The sequence below is a fragment of the Dendropsophus ebraccatus genome, chromosome 12 (assembly GCF_027789765.1).
Source record: "Dendropsophus ebraccatus isolate aDenEbr1 chromosome 12, aDenEbr1.pat, whole genome shotgun sequence".
NCBI classification, from domain to species: domain Eukaryota; kingdom Metazoa; phylum Chordata; class Amphibia; order Anura; family Hylidae; genus Dendropsophus; species Dendropsophus ebraccatus.
In genome coordinates, this window is record NC_091465.1 from 86,536,776 (window position 1) to 86,556,023 (window position 19,248).

Consider the following 19,248-nt stretch of genomic DNA (forward strand, 5'->3'; position numbering starts at 1 on the left):
AGGTGTTGGCAGGGAGGGCGCCCCGGGCTCCGCGTCTCTGGAATGTGGTGGGAAAAGTGTCTGAACCCGAACAGAGCTGAGTCAGGAGGATCAGGAGCCACATCCTGCACCGTCCCTCCCCTACCCATACAGTCACCTCTCCCCAGAGATAATAGATTGTATATCCCCAGCCTGACATGGCTGATACAGAGAGTAATAGATTGTATATACCTGTCCTACAGTCACCCCTCCCCAGCCTGACATGGCTGATACCAGAGAGTAATGGTGCGTTTACACAGGCAGATTTATCTGACAGATTTTGGAAGCCAAAACCAGGAATGGATTTGAAAAAAGGAGAAATTTCAGTCTTTCCTTTATGACCCATTCCCTGTTTATGGTCTGTTCCTGGCTTTGGCTTAAAAAATCTGTCAGATAAATCTGCCTGTGTAAACACACCATTATAGATTGTATATACCTGTCCTACAGGTACCCCCCTCCCCAATCTTCCAGTACTTATCAGCTGCTGTATGTCCTGCAGGAAGTGGTGTATTCGTTCCAGTCTGACACAGTGCTCTCTGCTGCCACCTCTGTCCATGTCAGGAACTGTCCAGAACAGCAGCAAATCCCCATAGAAAACCTCTCCTGCTCTGGACAGTTCTTGACATAGACAGAGGTGGCAGCAGAGAGCACTGTGTGTGACTGGTCAGTGACTGTACACAGCCTCCCACACCCTGAGGCTGGCTAGGACTGTGTACACACTGTAGGCAGGTACACCCCCCATCTTGCCTGCACCTTTTATGGGTAAGATAAGATTGGAGGCTGGGCGACGGCAGGGCGGGGCGTGGCCGCAGGCTGGCTGATGTAGAAGAGGGGCGTGGCTGGAGGCTGGCTGATGGCAGCACGGGGCGTGTCTAAAGGCTGGCTGATGTACGAGAGGGGCGTGGCTGGAGGCTGGCTGATGGCAGGACGGGGAGTAGAGGGGCGTGGCTGGAGGCTGGCTGATGGAGGGGGCGTGGCTGGAGGCTGGCTGATGGAGGGGGCGTGGCTGGAGGCTGGCTGATGGCGGGGGCGTGGCTGGAGGCTGGCTGATGGCGGGGGCGTGGCTGGAGGCTGGCTGATGGCAGCACGGGGAGTAGAGGGGCGTGGCTGGAGGCTGGCTGATGGCAGCACGGGGAGTAGAGGGGCGTGGCTGGAGGCTGGCTGATGGCAGCACTGGGAGTAGAGGGGCGTGGCTGATGGCGGGGGCGTGGCTGGAGGCTGGCTGATGGCAGGGAGGCTCAGCCTCTGACCTCTGTACAATGCTCCGCAGGATCTGAGCGCAGACACCGGGATCCTATTGTTCTGAGGACAGCAGCCCACCCAGCAGCCAGGTAAGACACTGACCCCCAGTCACCTGACCCCGGGGGGTGCCATCACCGCCTCATGTGCTGTGTGGAGTGTCAGCTCTGCAGGTCAGGGCTGCTACACTCCGGGGATGACTCCACCATTGTTCCTGATATATATCAGTGACTACTGGCTGAGGAACTACAAGTCTCAGCATGCCAAGCAGTGCCAGCCCCCAGCAGTAAGGAGATCATTAACCTGTGTCCATCCATCCGGGACCGGGAATGTGTAACCGAGCGACCCCCCCAGATGATAGGAGCCCCGGGGGGCCGGACTGATCCCCCAACATGATAGGAGCCCCGGGGGGCCGGACTGATCCCCCAACATGATAGGAGCCCCGGGGGGCCGGACTGATCCCCCCAGAAGATAGGAGCCCCGGGGGGCCGGACTGATCCCCCAAGATGATAGGAGCCCCGGGGGGCCGGACTGATCCCCCCCAGATGATAGGAGCCCCGGGGGGCCGGACTGATCCCCCCCAGATGATAGGAGCCCCCCGGGGCCGGACTGATCCCCCCCAGATGATAGGAGCCCCGGGGGGCCGGACTGATCCCCCCCAGATGATAGGAGCCCCGGGGGGCCGGACTGATCCCCCCCAGATGATAGGAGCCCCGGGGGGCCGGACTGATCCCCCCAGATGATAGGAGCCCCGGGGGGCCGGACTGATCCCCCCAGATGATAGGAGCCCCGGGGGGCCGGACTGATCCCCCCAGATGATAGGAGCCCCGGGGGGCCGGACTGATCCCCCCAGAAGATAGGAGCCCCGGGGGGCCGGACTGATCCCCCCAGATGATAGGAGCCCCAGGGGGCCGGACTGATCCCCCCAGAAGATAGGAGCCCCGGGGGGCCGGACTGATCCCCCCAGATGATAGGAGCCCCGGGGGCCGGACTGATCCCCCCCAGATGATAGGAGCCCCGGGGGGCCGGACTGATCCCCCTCCCCAAATGATTGAACACAATCTGTCTGTATAACGGGAACCAGATATGATATTATAACCAGATATTATATACAGAGGGCTCAGAGTTCTATATACTGCCGACTCAGAGTCTATATACTGGAGACCCAGAGATGTATATACTGCAGAGGCCAATCTGACATCCACACCCATTGCTTGATAAGGAATATACATGCAATGGTGGGAGGGAAATGGGACTGTCCAACCATCTCGTGTGTACTGTGCAGTATACACTATATACAGGAGGTGCGGTGCAGTATACACTATATACAGGGGGTGCGGTGCAGTATACATTATATACAGGGGGTGCGGTGCAGTATACATTATATACAGGGGGTACGGTGCAGTATACACTATATACAGGAGGTGCGGTGCAGTATACACTATATACAGGGGGTGCGGTGCAGTATACATTATATACAGGGGGTGCGGTGCAGTATACATTATATACAGGGGGTACGGTGCAGTATACACTATATACAGGAGGTGCGGTGCAGTATACACTATATACAGGGGGTGCGGTACAGTATACACTATATACAGGGGGTGCGGTGCAGTATACACTATATACAGCCATTGCGGTGCAGTATACACTATATACAGCCGGTATGGTGCAGTATACACTATATACAGCCATTGCGGTGCAGTATACACTATATACAGCCGGTATGGTGCAGTATACACTATATACAGCCAGTGCGGTGCAATATACACTATATACAACCGTTGCGGGGCAATATACACTATATACAGCCGGTGTGGTGCAATATACACTATATACAGCCGGTATGGTGCAGTATACACTATATACAGCCGGTGCGGTGCAGTATACACTATATACAGCCGGTGCTGTGCAGTATACACTATATACAGGAGGTGCGGTGCAGTATACACTATATACAGCCGGTATGGTGCAGTATACACTATATACAGCCGTTGCGGGGCAATATACACTATATACAGCCGGTATGGTGCAGTATACACTATATACAGCCGGTGTGGTGCAATATACACTATATACAGCCGGTATGGTGCAGTATACACTATATACAGCCAGTGCGGGGCAATATACACTATATACAGCCGGTATGGTGCAGTATACACTATATACAGCCAGTGCGGTGCAGTATACACTATATACAGCCATTGCGGTGCAGTATACACTATATTCAGGGGGTGCGGTGCAGTATACACTATATACAGCCGGTGTGGTGCAATATACACTATATACAGCCATTGCGGTGCAGTATACACTATATTCAGGGGGTGCGGTGCAGTATACACTATATACAGGAGGTGCGGTGCAGTATACACTATATACAGCCGTTGCGGGGCAATATACACTATATACAGCTGGTATGGTGCAGTATACACTATATACAGCCAGTGCGGTGCAATATACACTATATACAGCCGTTGCGGGGCAATATACACTATATACAGCCGGTGCGGTGCAGTATACACTATATACAGCTGGTGCGGTGCAGTATACACTATATACAGCCGGTATGGTGCAGTATACACTATATACAGCCGGTGTGGTGCAATATACACTATATACAGCCGGTATGGTGCAGTATACACTATATACAGCCGGTGTGGTGCAGTATACACTATATACAGCCGGTATGGTGCAGTATACACTATATACAGCCGTTGCGGTGCAGTATACACTATATACAGCCGTTGCGGGGCAATATACACTATGTACAGCCGATATGGTGCAGTATACACTATATTCAGGGGGTGCGGTGCAGTATACACTATATTCAGGGGGTGCGGTGCAGTATACACTATATACAGCCGGTGCGGTGCAGTATACACACTATATACAGCCGGTGCGGTGCAGTATACACTATATACAGCCGGTATGGTGCAGTATACACTATATACAGCCGTTGCGGGGCAATATACACTATATACAGCTGGTGCGGTGCAGTATACACTATATACAGCCAGTGCGGTGCAGTATACACTATATACAGCCGGTATGGTGCAGTATACACTATATACAGGGGGTGCGGTGCAGTATACACTATATTCAGGAGGTGCAGTGCAGTATACACTATATACAGCCGGTACGGTGCAGTATACACTATATACAGCCGGTACGGTGCAGTATACACTATATACAGCCGATGCGGTGCAGTATACACTATATACAGCCGGTATGGTGCAGTATACACTATATACAGCCGTTGTGGGGCAATATACACTATATACAGCTGGTGCGGTGCAGTATACACTATATACAGCCAGTGCGGTGCAGTATACACTATATACAGCCGGTATGGTGCAGTATACACTATATACAGGGGGTGCGGTGCAGTATACACTATATTCAGGAGGTGCAGTGCAGTATGCACTATATACAGCCGGTACGGTGCAGTATACACTATATACAGCCGTTGCGGTGCAATATACACTATATACAGCCGTTGCGGTGCAGTATACACTATATACAGCCGATATGGTGCAGTATACACTATATACAGCCGTTGCGGTGCAATATACACTATATACAGCTGTTGCGGTGCAGTATACACTATATACAGCCGGTATGGTGCAATATACACTATATACAGCCGGTATGGTGCAGTATACACTATATACAGCCGTTGCGGTGCAATATACACTATATACAGCTGTTGCGGTGCAGTATACACTATATACAGCTGGTATGGTGCAATATACACTATATACAGCCGGTATGGTGCAGTATACACTATATACAGCCGTTGCGGTGCAGTATACACTATATACAGCCGATATGGTGCAGTATACACTATATACAGACGGTGCGGTGCAGTATACACTATATACAGCTGGTGCTGTGCAGTATACACTATATACAGCTGGTGCTGTGCAGTATACACTATATACAGCCGGTGCGGTGCAGGAAGCAGACGGTAATGAGTTTCCTTCCTGACACTTTGATGACTGTTTATAATTTGTGATTGTTTCCAGTCGGCACCGCAGTCAGTATACAGGACCCGCACTATACTATATACTGTATACAGGACCCGCACTATACTATATGTTGTATACAGGACCCGCACTATACTATATACTGTATACAGGACCCGCACTATACTATATACTGTATACAGGACCCGCACTATACTGTATACTGTATACAGGACCCGCCCTATACTGTATACTGTATACAGGACCCGCACTATACTATATACTGTATACAGGACCCGCACTATACTATATACTGTATACAGGACCCGCACTATACTGTATACTGTATACAGGACCCGCCCTATACTGTATACTGTATACAGGACCCGCACTATACTGTATACTGTATACAGGACCCGCACTATACTATATACTGTATACAGGACCCACACTATAGTATATACAGAAGCCATCCTGGGGCCAGGTGTCTTCTTCTCTACATAAGACCGGGCCCTATGATCTGGATGTAGCAGTGCTCAGCGTCCTTCCTCCCAGCGCTCCATGAGTTAAGTCTATGAAGAGTAAAGAGGAGGACACTGTGGACTTTGGACATTTGCTCAGGATCTTGGTCTTGGGACTTGTGTAAACTTCTCAGAACTCCCCTGCAGGCTGCAGTGTGTATACAGTATATACTGTACTGTGCGTGTGGGCTGCGCACTCACCTCAGGGGCCACAAGATATTATCACCAGGCAGAGGTCACATTGTGTATATGGTGACAAGTGCCGACGTCTCCGACACTAACAGTAAACACACACACACCCTGGCACATCCGGTACTGACACAGCGCTGAGCACATGGGGGGCACTGCCCATCTACTATACACAGCGCTGAGCACATGGGGGGCACTGCCCATCTACTATACACAGCGCTGAGCACATGGGGGGCACTGCCCATCTACTATACACAGCGCTGAGCACATGGGGGCACTGCCCATCTACTATACACAGCGCTGAGCACATGGGGGGGCACTGCCCATCTACTATACACAGCGCTGAGCACATGGGGGCACTGCCCATCTACTATACACAGCGCTGAGCACATGGGGGCACTGCCCATCTACTATACACAGCGCTGAGCACATGGGGGGCACTGCCCATCTACTATACACAGCGCTGAGCACATGGGGGGGCACTGCCCATCTACTATACACAGCGCTGAGCACATGGGGGCACTGCCCATCTACTGTACACAGCGCTGAGCACATGGGGGCACTGCCCATCTACTATACACAGCGCTGAGCACATGGGGGGGGCACTGCCCATCTACTATACACAGCACAGAGCACATGGGGGGCACTGCCCATCTACTATACAGAGCGCTGAGCACATGGGGGGCACTGCCCATCTACTATACACAGCGCTGAGTACATGGGGGGGGCACTGCCCATCTACTATACACAGCGCTGAGCACATGGGGGGGGGCACTGCCCATCTACTATACACAGCGCTGAGCACATGGGGGGCACTGCCCATCTACTATACACAGCGCTGTGTACATGGGGGGCACTGCCCATCTACTATACACAGCGCTGTGTACATGGGGGGCACTGCCCATCTACTATACACAGCGCTGAGCACATGGGGGGCACTGCCCATCTACTATACACAGCACAGAGCACTTGGGGGGCACTGCCCATCTACTATACACAGCGCTGAGCACATGGGGGGCACTGCCCATCTACTATACACAGCGCTGTGTACATGGGGGGCACTGCCCATCTACTATACACAGCGCTGTGTACATGGGGGGCACTGCCCATCTACTATACACAGCGCTGAGCACATGGGGGGCACTGCCCATCTACTATACACAGCACAGAGCACTTGGGGGGCACTGCCCATCTACTATACACAGCGCTGAGCACATGGGGGGCACTGCCCATCTACTATACACAGCGCTGAGCACATGGGGGGCACTGCCCATCTACTATACACAGCACAGAGCACATGGGGGGCACTGCCCATCTACTATACACAGCACAGAGCACATGGGGGGCACTGCCCATCTACTATACACAGCGCTGAGCACATGGGGAGCACTGCCCATCTACTATACACAGCGCTGAGCACATGGGGGGCACTGCCCATCTATTATACACAGCACTGAGTACATGGGGGGCACTGCCCATCTATTATACACAGCGCCGAGCACATGGGGGGCACTGCCCATCTACTATACACAGCACTGAGTACATGGGGGGCACTGCCCATCTATTATACACAGCGCCGAGCACATGGGGGGCACTGCCCATCTACTATACACAGCGCTGAGCACATGGGGGGCACTGCCCATCTATTATACACAGCGCTGAGCACATGGGGGGCACTGCCCATCTATTATACACAGCGCTGAGCACATGGGGGGCACTGCCCATCTACTATACACAGCGCTGAGCACATGGGGGGCACTGCCCATCTACTATACACAGCACCAAGTACATGGGGGGCGCTGTACTATACACAGGGTCTGATCACTCTCTGGTGTTCCCGGCAGGAGATGTCCGGTAAGCGGATGGTGTCGTCGGTGCAGATCACACTGGCTCCTCCATGGAGAGCAGAACTATCACAAAAGGATCAGACCAGGGGGCAGAATACAGGAGCGCAGCAGAAGAGGCCGGATCCTTCTCCTCCAGCAGCTGTGCCCAACCTCACACCTCATCACAACAATGCCTGGCCGGACCCTGAGGATCTGCAGAACGGAGGTAAGAAGAGGACACTGCCCCCCGGAGGCCATATTATACATCCAGCCCCCTACACCTGAGCCGCACAGTATATCTGCAGAGCCCCAGCCGCAGAACCATCCACACTGAGGAGTCTTCAGAGGAAAGCCCCCCTGTCATCCTATGTGACTGATATCAGCCGCTCCTCTTATAACGCTCCAGTACTGATATAACCTCCTATTACATCCTATGTGACCGATATCAGCTTCTCCTCTTATAACGCTCCGGCACTGATATAACCTCCAGACATTACATCATATGTGACTGATATCAGCTGCTCCTCTTATAACGCTCCAGCACTGATATAACCTCCTATTACATCATATGTGACTGATATCAGCCGCTCCTCTTATAACGCCCCAGTACTGATATAACCTCCTATTACATCATATGTGACTGATATCAGCCGCTCCTCATATAACGCTCCAGTACTGATATAACCTCCTATTACATCATATGTGACTGATATCAGCCGCTCCTCTTATAACGCTCTCCAGCCTGGTCAGTGACTGATCATGTACAAGTCGTGACTGGCAACCCCTCTGAGTCCTGCACTGTATAATAATACCCCAGGGGTCTCGGATCTGGAGGCTATACTGTGGATGGGGTCCGGCGACGTCTGACAGATAAGCAGGAGCCTCCATTGTTTCACATTCCTGATAAATAGACATAAGGATTGTATCACCCCCACATAGAAATCCCAGGAATGTGCCCCCCCCCCCCCCCCCCCCCGGGCTCACCCCCCTTCCTGCCCCCAGGCCGCCTAGATCATCTTCATTCTATACTGAGGAGGGGGTGCAGGAGCCAAAGTGAATCCGTACAGGGAGGGAGGATCTGTGGCATCTCCTCGGCCGCATTCACACACACAGGGTCCATTACATGTGAGTGGGGTGTGGAGTGTGTGTACGCAGTGGATCAATATGTCCGGAGAGACGGAATATTACATCACACATTCCTCTTATCTTTGCAAACTATTCTAGAGAAAGTTAAGAACATGCCCCCCCCCCCCCCCCAATCGGGTCATAGTGGAGGGGTATCTGAGCCGTGGTATCTAGCGTATCACCAAGCGTATCTCAGCATATAAGGGATAACCTCTTGTCCATTCTCTCTGCAGATTTCCCCTCTTTCCCCCCCACATTCCTGGATGAGATCCCCACAACAGAGGACTACCTGAGCCCGGACCTCCCGCCGCCGCCCCCACCACCCCCAGTCCTGCCGCTGTCCCCCAAACGGGTTCCTCTAGAACCTTCCCCAGCTCCTATCCCAGACTCACTTACTCTGGAGTTACAGAAGCTGGAACTGGCCCGACCTCCGACCTCCCAGGTAACAGCATGTCGCCTTATCACCAGTAGGAGGCGCTGATGGAGCCTGATCCACTGATACCCAGAGCTGCATTCACAACTCTGCCTGCTGACAAACACACCAAAGTATCATACAGTGTCTGGTGTGAACACTACATCTCCCACAGTGCAGCACAACAGAACAGTCTCTGTACAGAGGCAGAATGAAGAGCGAAGATGCTGAGACTGGAATAGCAGAATAGTGAGTGCAGCTCTGGAGTATAATATAGGATGTAACTCAGGATCAGTAATGTAATGTATGTACACAGTGACCTCACCAGCAGCATAGTGAGTGCAGCTCTGGAGTATAATACAGCATGTAACTCAGGATCAAATGTATGTATGTACACAGTGACCTCACCAGCAGAATAGTGGCCGCTCCTCTGAGCGTGCCTGGAATAGCTAGATCCAATCCTGGGAAACAGGATGCAGCTTTTCCAGACAAACCGACGGCCAAGCCCTGTGATGCGCCTTGCTATTACTGTAATTTCACTCCTCCCTATATAGGACCATATAGAAGTCACATGACCCTTTTATCTGTTTTGTACAGAAACCAGTGACGTCTCCATCACCAAAACCTGTAAAACCGCTGTCTGCGCCCAGTAACCAACAGAAAAGAGAGGAGCTCACTGCCGGGAAACAGAACGGCTACAGAGGGAAGCAGGAGGGCTCAGGTACAGTGTCCTCATATCCCACAATGCACCTTCCTCCATAGCCTGAAGAGGCAGGGAGTGCCGGGAAGGACAAGCCGAGGCAGATGGCACCTTACAGGGCGGCATGGTGCCAGTAACCAGCAGCAGCTTTATGCCATGTTGTAATGTAGCTTCTGGTAATTTCCACTTATTTGTCAGGGCATGCTGGGTGTTGTAGTTAGGGGCCCGGCAGGCTGCAGATCACTGTAATTATATTTTATCACACAGATTTCTTCTCTTCTTTAGACATCTGTGCCTTCTGCCACAAAGCCATCCAACCCAATGTGGCCACCATCGAGGCCATGAAGAAGCTGTACCACGCCACCTGCTTCACCTGCCGCAAGTGTCACCGCCTACTGGCCGGGCAGATGTACTACCAGAAAGATGGACAGCCCATATGTGACCACTGCTATAAGGTATGGCTGATAACAGAGAACAAGCTTTTCATCACTCCATATATCATATACACCTGCACTCAGCTGAGCGATCACTCACCCCTCCTTATATCATATACACCTGCACTCAGCTGAGCGATCATTCACCCCTCCTTATATCATATACACCTGCACTCAGCTGAGCGATCACTCACCCCTCCTTATATCATATACACCTGCACTCAGCTGAGCGACCACTCACCCCTCCATATATCATATACACCTGCACTCAGCTGAGCGATCACTCACCCCTCCTTATATCATATACACCTGCACTCAGCTGAGCGATCACTCACCCCTCCTTATATCATATACACCTGCACTCAGCTGAGCGATCACTCACCCCTCCTTATATCATATACACCTGCACTCAGCTGAGCGATCACTCACCCCTCCTTATATCATATACACCTGCACTCAGCTGAGCGATCACTCACCCCTCCTTATATCATATACACCTGCACTCAGCTGAGCGATCACTCACCCCTCCTTATATCATATACACCTGCACTCAGCTGAGCGATCACTCACCCCTCCATATATCATATACACCTGCACTCAGCTGAGCGATCACTCACCCCTCCATATATCATATACACCTGCACTCAGCTGAGCGATCACTCACCCCTCCTTATATCATATACACCTGCACTCAGCTGAGCGATCACTCACCCCTCCTTATATCATATACACCTGCACTCAGCTGAGCGATCACTCACCCCTCCATATATCATATACACCTGCACTCAGCTGAGCGACCACTCACCCCTCCATATATCATATACACCTGCACTCAGCTGAGCGACCACTCACCCCTCCATATATCATATACACCTGCACTCAGCTGAGCGATCACTCACCCCTCCATATATCATATACACCTGCACTCAGCTGAGCGATCACTCACCCCTCCATATATCATATACACCTGCACTCAGCTGAGCGACCACTCACCCCTCCATATATCATATACACCTGCACTCAGCTGAGCGACCACTCACCCCTCCATATATCATATACACCTGCACTCAGCTGAGCGACCACTCACCCCTCCATATATCATATACACCTGCACTCAGCTGAGCGACCACTCACCCCTCCATATATCATATACACCTGCACTCAGCTGAAGATGTGTTATCAGTGACTCCTCTATGCTCCTCCAGACTCCTTTGTCACCTTCACACTCCTCTATCCTTCTCAGTCACCTCTCTCCTCCGTCTGACTCCTTTGTCACCTTCAGACTCCTCTATCCTCCTCAGGTTCCTCTATCCCCTCCAGACTCCTCTATCCTCCTCAGTCTCCTCTGTCCTCCTGACTCCTTTGTCGCCTTCAGACTCCTCTGTCCTCCTGACTCCTTTGTCACCTTCAGTCTCCTCTGTCCTCCTGACTCCTTTGTCACCTTCAGTCTCCTCTGTCCTCCTGACTTCTTTGTCACCTTCAGACTCCTCTGTCCTCCTGACTCCTTTGTCGCCTTCAGACTCCTCTGTCCTCCTGACTTCTTTGTCGCCTTCAGACTCCTCTGTCCTCCTGACTTCTTTGTCACCTTCAGACTCCTCTGTCCTCCTGACTCCTTTGTCACCTTCAGACTCCTCTGTCCTCCTGACTCCTTTGTCACCTTCAGACTCCTCTGTCCTCCTGACTCCTTTGTCACCTTCAGACTCCTCTGTCCTCCTCAGACTCCTCTAAATCTTTACCCCCCCTTTAAGTATCCCATAATGCTGACCTGGGTGCCGTGCCGGAGGTTATGGAGGTAGTAGGTAGTGACTCATGGTGACTGCACCTTCAGGTCACTTTTCGGAGGTTTTGCTGGAGAGTGCAGCCCAACTAAGTGTGTGTGTTATTGTAGGACACACTGGAGAAGTGCGCCAAGTGCCAGACGCTGATCCTGCAGCACATCGTCCGTGCGCTGGGTAATGGCTACCACCCAGAATGCTTCACCTGTGTGGTGTGTAACCGCACCATTGCCGATGAGAGTTTTGCTGTGGATGAATACAATGACGTTCACTGTGCCGAGGATTATTACAGGTAGAGCCTGCATAATTTATGGGTAGTGGGATAGTATATGCGGAGTGCCCCTTTATTACAGCATCTGGTAGCACATGAGGTTGGATCTCCTTTGGCTTTTCCTTTGGATTCCAGAAGATGATGGAGGTATTCTGCAGGAATATCGCCCCCATGTGGACAGGATCTTCCCACACATTAGATGGAGGGCCTGACATCTCCTGAAGAGCCCCGTCTGCCTCATCGCAGTAATTTATATAGAAATAAAACTTGAGACTTTGAAGGCTGAGAAACAAAGGAGAACTCACTGTCATGTTCCTAGAGCCAGTCCATGGCTATATAAGCCATTGTCCTGCTGACTGTCTCCTTCTGCTATAGGGGAAAACAGGAACTTGGCCACCACAATGCTTGGATAGGGCCTACTGTGCAGACATCCATCCACAGGTATCAGAGGAGCCAGGGTGCACCGCCATTACATCTCCTCCACCAGCAGGAAGGGCTCGTCCATTCATACCGATCATCCTGCCCCCCCCCCCCCCAGTATAGTGCCACAGAGATGGGGATCCATCTGACCGGCCATGTTTCTCCACACAGATCTGGATCCATCTGACCGGCCATGTTTCTCCATAGAGATCTGGATCCATCTGACCGGCCATGTTTCTCCATAGAGATCTGGATCTATTTGGTCATGCATGATTCTCCACAGTGATCTTGATCCATGTGACCGGCCATGTTTTTTCACAGACATCTGGATCCATGTGACCGGCCATGTTTCTTTACAGACATCTGGATCCATCTGACCGGCCACATTTCTCCACAGAGATTTGGATCCATCTGACCGGCCATGTTTCTCTATAGAGATCTGGATCCATCTGACCGGCCATGTTTCTCCACAGAGATCTGGATCCATCTGACCGGCCATGTTTCTTCCATAGAGATCTGGATCCATCGGACCGGCCATGTTTCTCCATAGAGATCTCGATCCATCGGACCGGCCAGGTTTCTTTACAGACATCTGGATCCATCTGACCGGCCACATTTCTTCCATAGAGATCTGGATCCATCGGACCGGCTATGTTTCTCCATAGAGATCTGGATCCATCGGATCGGCCATGTTTCTCCACAGAGATCTGGATCCATCTGACCGGCCATGTTTCTTCCATAGAGATCTGGATCCATCAGACCGGCCATGTTTCTCCATAGAGATCTCGATCTATCGGACCGGCCATGTTTCTCCATAGAGATCTGGATCCATCGGACCGGCCATTTTTCTCCACAGCGATCTGGATCCATCTGACGGGCCATGTTTTACGATAGAGATCTCGATCCATCTGACCGGCCATGTTTTACCATAGAGATCTGGATCCATCTGACCGGCCATGTTTCTCCACTGCTCCCACCTTTCTGTTTCCCATATACCGAATGGTGCTGGCTAGAAATGAGTGAATCTACAGTGAAAAAAAAAGGCACTTCTTAGCTTATACACCGGATGCCTTTGAACTCCATGCTGCTCCAGGTGCCTAGAAAAACTGGATCCAGTCCTGGGAAACTAAAAGAACTTTCCCACCTGAATCCAGCTTTTCCAGTCACCTGGAGCAGAGCGGCACAGAGTTCAAAGGCATCCGGTATATAAGCAATAATCCCTTCCTTTGTACTGTAAATTGGCTCATCTGTAGTGCTGGAGCTCTATAGATATGTTGAGTGAACTCTTCTAATGTACAGGTTTGGCCGAACCCGAACACTTGGGATTTGACTGTGGAAAAGTTGGAGGCAGCCCTAGGGGGTTCTGGAAAACATGGATAAAACCATAAGCTATATACATGTTTTCCTGGCAGCCCTAGAGCTGCATCCAACTTCTCCAGACACCGGGAGTTAAATGGCGAGCTTTGGGCTTTAGCCAGACCCGAATGTTGACAAGTTTGTTCCTAACTGGTCCGGAGCGGTGAGCTGAGCTGTGGGGTCGGACAACCGTGTTGTATCCAGCTGCAGATACCGGTGCTCCTCCTTTTCATCAGAACGATTCCTGACATTCTCCTCTTTGATGGTTTTTCCATGATTGCACCGTTCTCGATATATTACTGCCCCATTCTCTGTATACTTTCCACAAACAACCCACACGGCTGGCAGGGAGATCCTGGCCCTGGTTAGGGTCCTATTTGGCTCCATTCACACGGAGCAAAACAGGCGTAATCCCACCAGCCTCCTTCTCATAATGACAGTCTATGGGAGGCTCGCGCGCCTCCTCTCTCAGCGTCTCTCCGCGCTAAAGAATTTACATGTCCATTCTTCAGCGCGTAGAGACACCGAGAGAGGAGGAGCACAACCCTCCCATAGACTGTCATTATGACAAGGAGGCTGGTGGGATTAAGCCTGTTTACGCCTTAGATAAAGCGAAATTGTTTATGGTTAACCTGAAATCGTTCTCCATATTACACAGAACGATAGTGGTTAATTACGATCGGTTGCTCCATCTGATCCCAGCAAAAGAAGCAACGATGTGGAATTACACTGAACGATGAGTGAACAAACACGGAATTACAGCAAATGATTAACAATGATTTTGGTGTTGGCACCAAATGAACGATAGAGGATTTCTCGTTGATCACTTCTGCATTCACAAAAAACAATTATTGTTTAAATTCGAACACTATACCGATAATGCGCATGATAATTGTCCCATGTAATAGGGCCCTTATGGTGCGTTTACACAGACAGATTTATCTGACAGATTTTTGAAGCCAAAGCCAGGAACAGACTATAAACAGGGAACAGGTCATAAAAAAGACTGAGATTTCACCTCTTCTCACATCCATTCCTAGCTTTGTCTTCAACAAATCTGTGTGTGTAAACGCACCATTAGTCTAGCCAATAACCAGACCTCGCTCCAAGTCGCAGATGTTATGTTGCGCTCCGGGGTAACAGGTCTGATACATGAGTCTCTGCTCCTTACAGGGGAGATCCAACAGTCAGAGGGCCCTGGGCTCTAACAAAGGGGCATTCAGTGTATACGTTATATGCTGTGTATTGTATAGGGGGTGTTGTGTATATGATATATGCTGTGTAGTGCAGGGGAGCTGTGTATATATATATATATATATAATATATGGTGTGTAGTGCGGGGGGGTTTGTGTATATGATATATGTTGTGTAGTGCGGGGGGGGGGCTGTATATATATATATGATATATGCTGTGTAGTGTATGGGGAGTTGTACATATATGATATATGCTGTGTAGTGTATGGGGGTGGGTGTATATGATGAATGCTGTGTAGTGTATGGGGGGGTGTTGTATATATATGATGAATGCTGTGTAGTGCGGGGGGGCTGTATACATGATATATGCTGTGTAGTGTATGGGGGGGTGTTGTATATATATGATGAATGCTGTGTAGTGCGGGGGGGGGGGCTGTATACATGATATATGCTGTGTAGTGCAGAGGCTTGTATATATGTTACTGACATTTTATATTGTCCCACAGGAAATACGCTCCGATCTGTGCCTCTTGTGAACGTCCCATTATACCTATAGACGGGCAGGATTCCTATAAGATTGAGTGTATGGGACACAACTACCATGAAAACTGCTATCGCTGTGAGGTGAGGACTGTCAGTAATGGCCCCCATGGCGGCCTTTTCAGACCGAGGCCTTCAGGAGTCCGGTAAAGCTGGGTGTAAACAATCTTGTGTATTTTCTTCCAGACATGTCAGGTGCTGCTTTCCCTGGAGCCGACAGACAGCGGCTGCTTCCCACTGAAGGGCCATTTACTGTGCAAGTCCTGCCACCTGTCACAGGAGAAAGGGGAGTCATAACCATGGGGGCCGCCGCCTGGGGCCGAATCCCCCTACATCCGGATGTCACCGCTGCCCGGACTCCTGCACTATTGTAATAAGAACGAACTCTGACAACTGAGGCTCACCCCGAGGAACGCTGCATGGGGGGGGGGGGGGATGGGGGCTGAATCACTAGCCCCCCCTTCCCAGCATTACATGGAAGCCGGACGCCTCTTCCTTGCACCTTAATATAGACTGTGCTGATTGTATAGAGAGATGTCTCCGCGTCCATCACTTGTGTCCACGCGTCCTGTACTCCTCAGCGATAAATGCAATCACAGCAGACATGGCCTCTGTGCCCTGTAATAGCCGGCGTTATCACATGGGGAGGGGGTACGGCCTCAGTGCCTTATAATATCCAGCATTATTACATGGGGGGGGGGGGTTACGGCATCTTTCCCTTACAATATCTGGCGTTATCACATGGGGTGGGGGGGGGTACAGCCTCTATGTCTTATAATATCCGGCGTTATCACATAGGACGGGCAGCCTCTGTACCTTATAATATATTATCACATTGGGGGAGGGGGGTACAGCCTCTGTGCCTTATACTATCCGGTGCTATCACATGGGGGGGGGGGGGGTACGGCCTCTATCCCGTATGATATCCGGCGTTATGACATGGGGGAGGGAGTACAGCCTCTGTCCCTTATAATATCCAGCGTTATCACATGGGGGAGGGGGTACGGCCTCTGTGCCTTAGATTATATTATCACATTACAGTGGGCCGGCGGCAGCAGGCTGAAGGGACCGTAGGGATCCCGGCTTGTGTAGGGCGCTGGTGTTCAGTAAACCACAGGATGGCGTGGTTGTTTTTAATAAAATTCCTTCATGGAACAACCACGCCATCCTGTGGTTTACTGAACACCAGTGCCCTACACAAGCTGGGATTGCTTATCGTACGACTCCCTTGACTGGCAGGAGCTGCGGTGTTCCTTTTACTTATGCTCTACATAGAGTTGTGCCTATAACCTAGCACAACTCTAATAGGTGAGTTCCACTCATCTTCTTTTGTTTTAACCATCCTTTGCTGTCATTTATTGCACCAGTAGGCGCCCCCGTTCTCTTTCTTCTCATCTCCTTTATATTATCACATTGGGAGAGGGGGTACGGCCTTTGCCTTATAATATCCAGCGTTATCGAATTGGGGGTGGGAGTACGGCCTCTATACCTTTTAATATCTAGCGTTATCACATCGGGGTGAGGGAGTATGGCCTCTATACCTTATAATATCCGGCGTTATCACATGGGGGGGTATGGCTTCTGTGTCTTATAATATCCAGCATTATCGCATGGGGGAGGGGGTATGGCCTCTATACCTTATAATATTCAGCTTTCTCAATTGGGGGGGGGGGGTGTTACGGCCTCTATACCTTATAATATCCGGCGTTGTCACATGGGGGAGGGGGTATGGCCTCTATCCCTTATATTAAATTATAACATTAATTACATTGGGGAGGGGGTACGGTCTCTATACCCTGTAATATCCAGAGTTATGCAGGGATACGGCCTCTCTACCCTATAATATCTGGTATTATCGCACTGGGGGGGGGGGGGGTACAGCCTCTATCCCTTATATCTGGCATTATCACATGGGGAGTGGGTACAGCCTCTATCCCTTATAATATCCAGCGTTATCACATGGGGAGTGGGTACAGCCTCTATCCCTTATAATATCCGGCGTTATCACATTGGGGGAGGGGGTACAGCCTCTGTGCCTTATATTATATTATCACATTGGGGGAGGGGGTACAGCCTCTGTGCCTTATATTATATTATCACATTGGGGGAGGGGGTACAGCCTCTATCCCTTATAATATCTGGCGTTATCATATTGGGGGAGGGGGTACGGCCTCTGTGCCTTATATTATATTATCACATTGGGGAGGGAGTACGGCCTCTGTGCCTTATATTATATTATCACATTGGGGGAGTGGGTACAGCCTCTGTGCCTTATAATATCTGGCGTTATCACATTGGGGGACGGCCTGTTCCGTTCTGGTGATGATAACACAATGCACTGAACATTCCTGACATGTGACACACGCATCTATGTGAAGATATTAATGCAGCTGCAGAACTTCATTCACACCATAGTTTACCGTATATACTCACAACTGTGAGGCGTGCTGGGACTTGTAGTACGTGCAGTCACTAGAATAAAAGTATCTCGGCTGTATACAGGATGGCCATCAGAGCAGCTGTAACATAGTGACATCATACATTGGTAACATACAGTGACATCACACAGCAGTAATATAGAGTGACATCATACAGGGGTATCATGATACAGCAGTAATATACATTGAAATTATACAGCAGTCACATACCGTGACATGATACAGCAGTAACATACAGTGACATCACTGACATCACACAGCAGTCACATACAGTGACATTATACAGCAGTAACAGTGACATCATACAGCGGTATCATGATACAGCAGTAATATACAGTGATATGATACAGCAGTAACATACATTGAAATTATACCGCAGTCACATACAGTGACATCATACAGCAGTCACATACAGTGCCATCATACAGCAGTAACATACAGTGACATCATACAGCAGTAACATACAGTGACATCACACAGCAGTAACAGTGACATCATATGGCGTTATCATGATACAGCAGTAATATACAGTGACATCATACAGCAGTAGTATACAGTGACATACAGCAGTAACAGTGATATCATACAGCAAGTAACATACAGTGACATCATACAGCAGTAGTATACAGTGACATGATACAGCAGTAACATACAGTGACATCATACAACGGTATCATGATACAGCAGTAATATACAGTGACATCATACAGCAGTAGTATACAGTGACATACAGCAGTAACAGTGATATCATACAGCAGTGACTGTAACATCATACAGCAGTAACATACAGTGACATCATACAGCAGTATCATGATACAGCCGTAG

General features: G+C 50.3%; 1 protein-coding gene across 1 annotated transcript; it reads left to right on the top strand.

Annotated features, from left to right (window-relative positions):
• The first annotated feature begins 1,235 nt into the window (after positions 1–1,235).
• FBLIM1 (filamin binding LIM protein 1) lies at positions 1,236–16,518 on the top strand. The gene is made up of 8 exons (XM_069947185.1): positions 1,236–1,349; positions 7,777–7,984; positions 9,117–9,325; positions 9,893–10,016; positions 10,281–10,450; positions 12,318–12,496; positions 15,952–16,069; positions 16,172–16,518. The coding sequence occupies exons 2-8, from the start codon at positions 7,780–7,782 to the stop codon at positions 16,280–16,282; spliced, it is 1,116 nt and encodes a 371-aa protein (XP_069803286.1). The 5' UTR covers positions 1,236–1,349; positions 7,777–7,779; the 3' UTR covers positions 16,283–16,518.
• Positions 16,519–19,248: the final 2,730 nt, after the last annotated feature.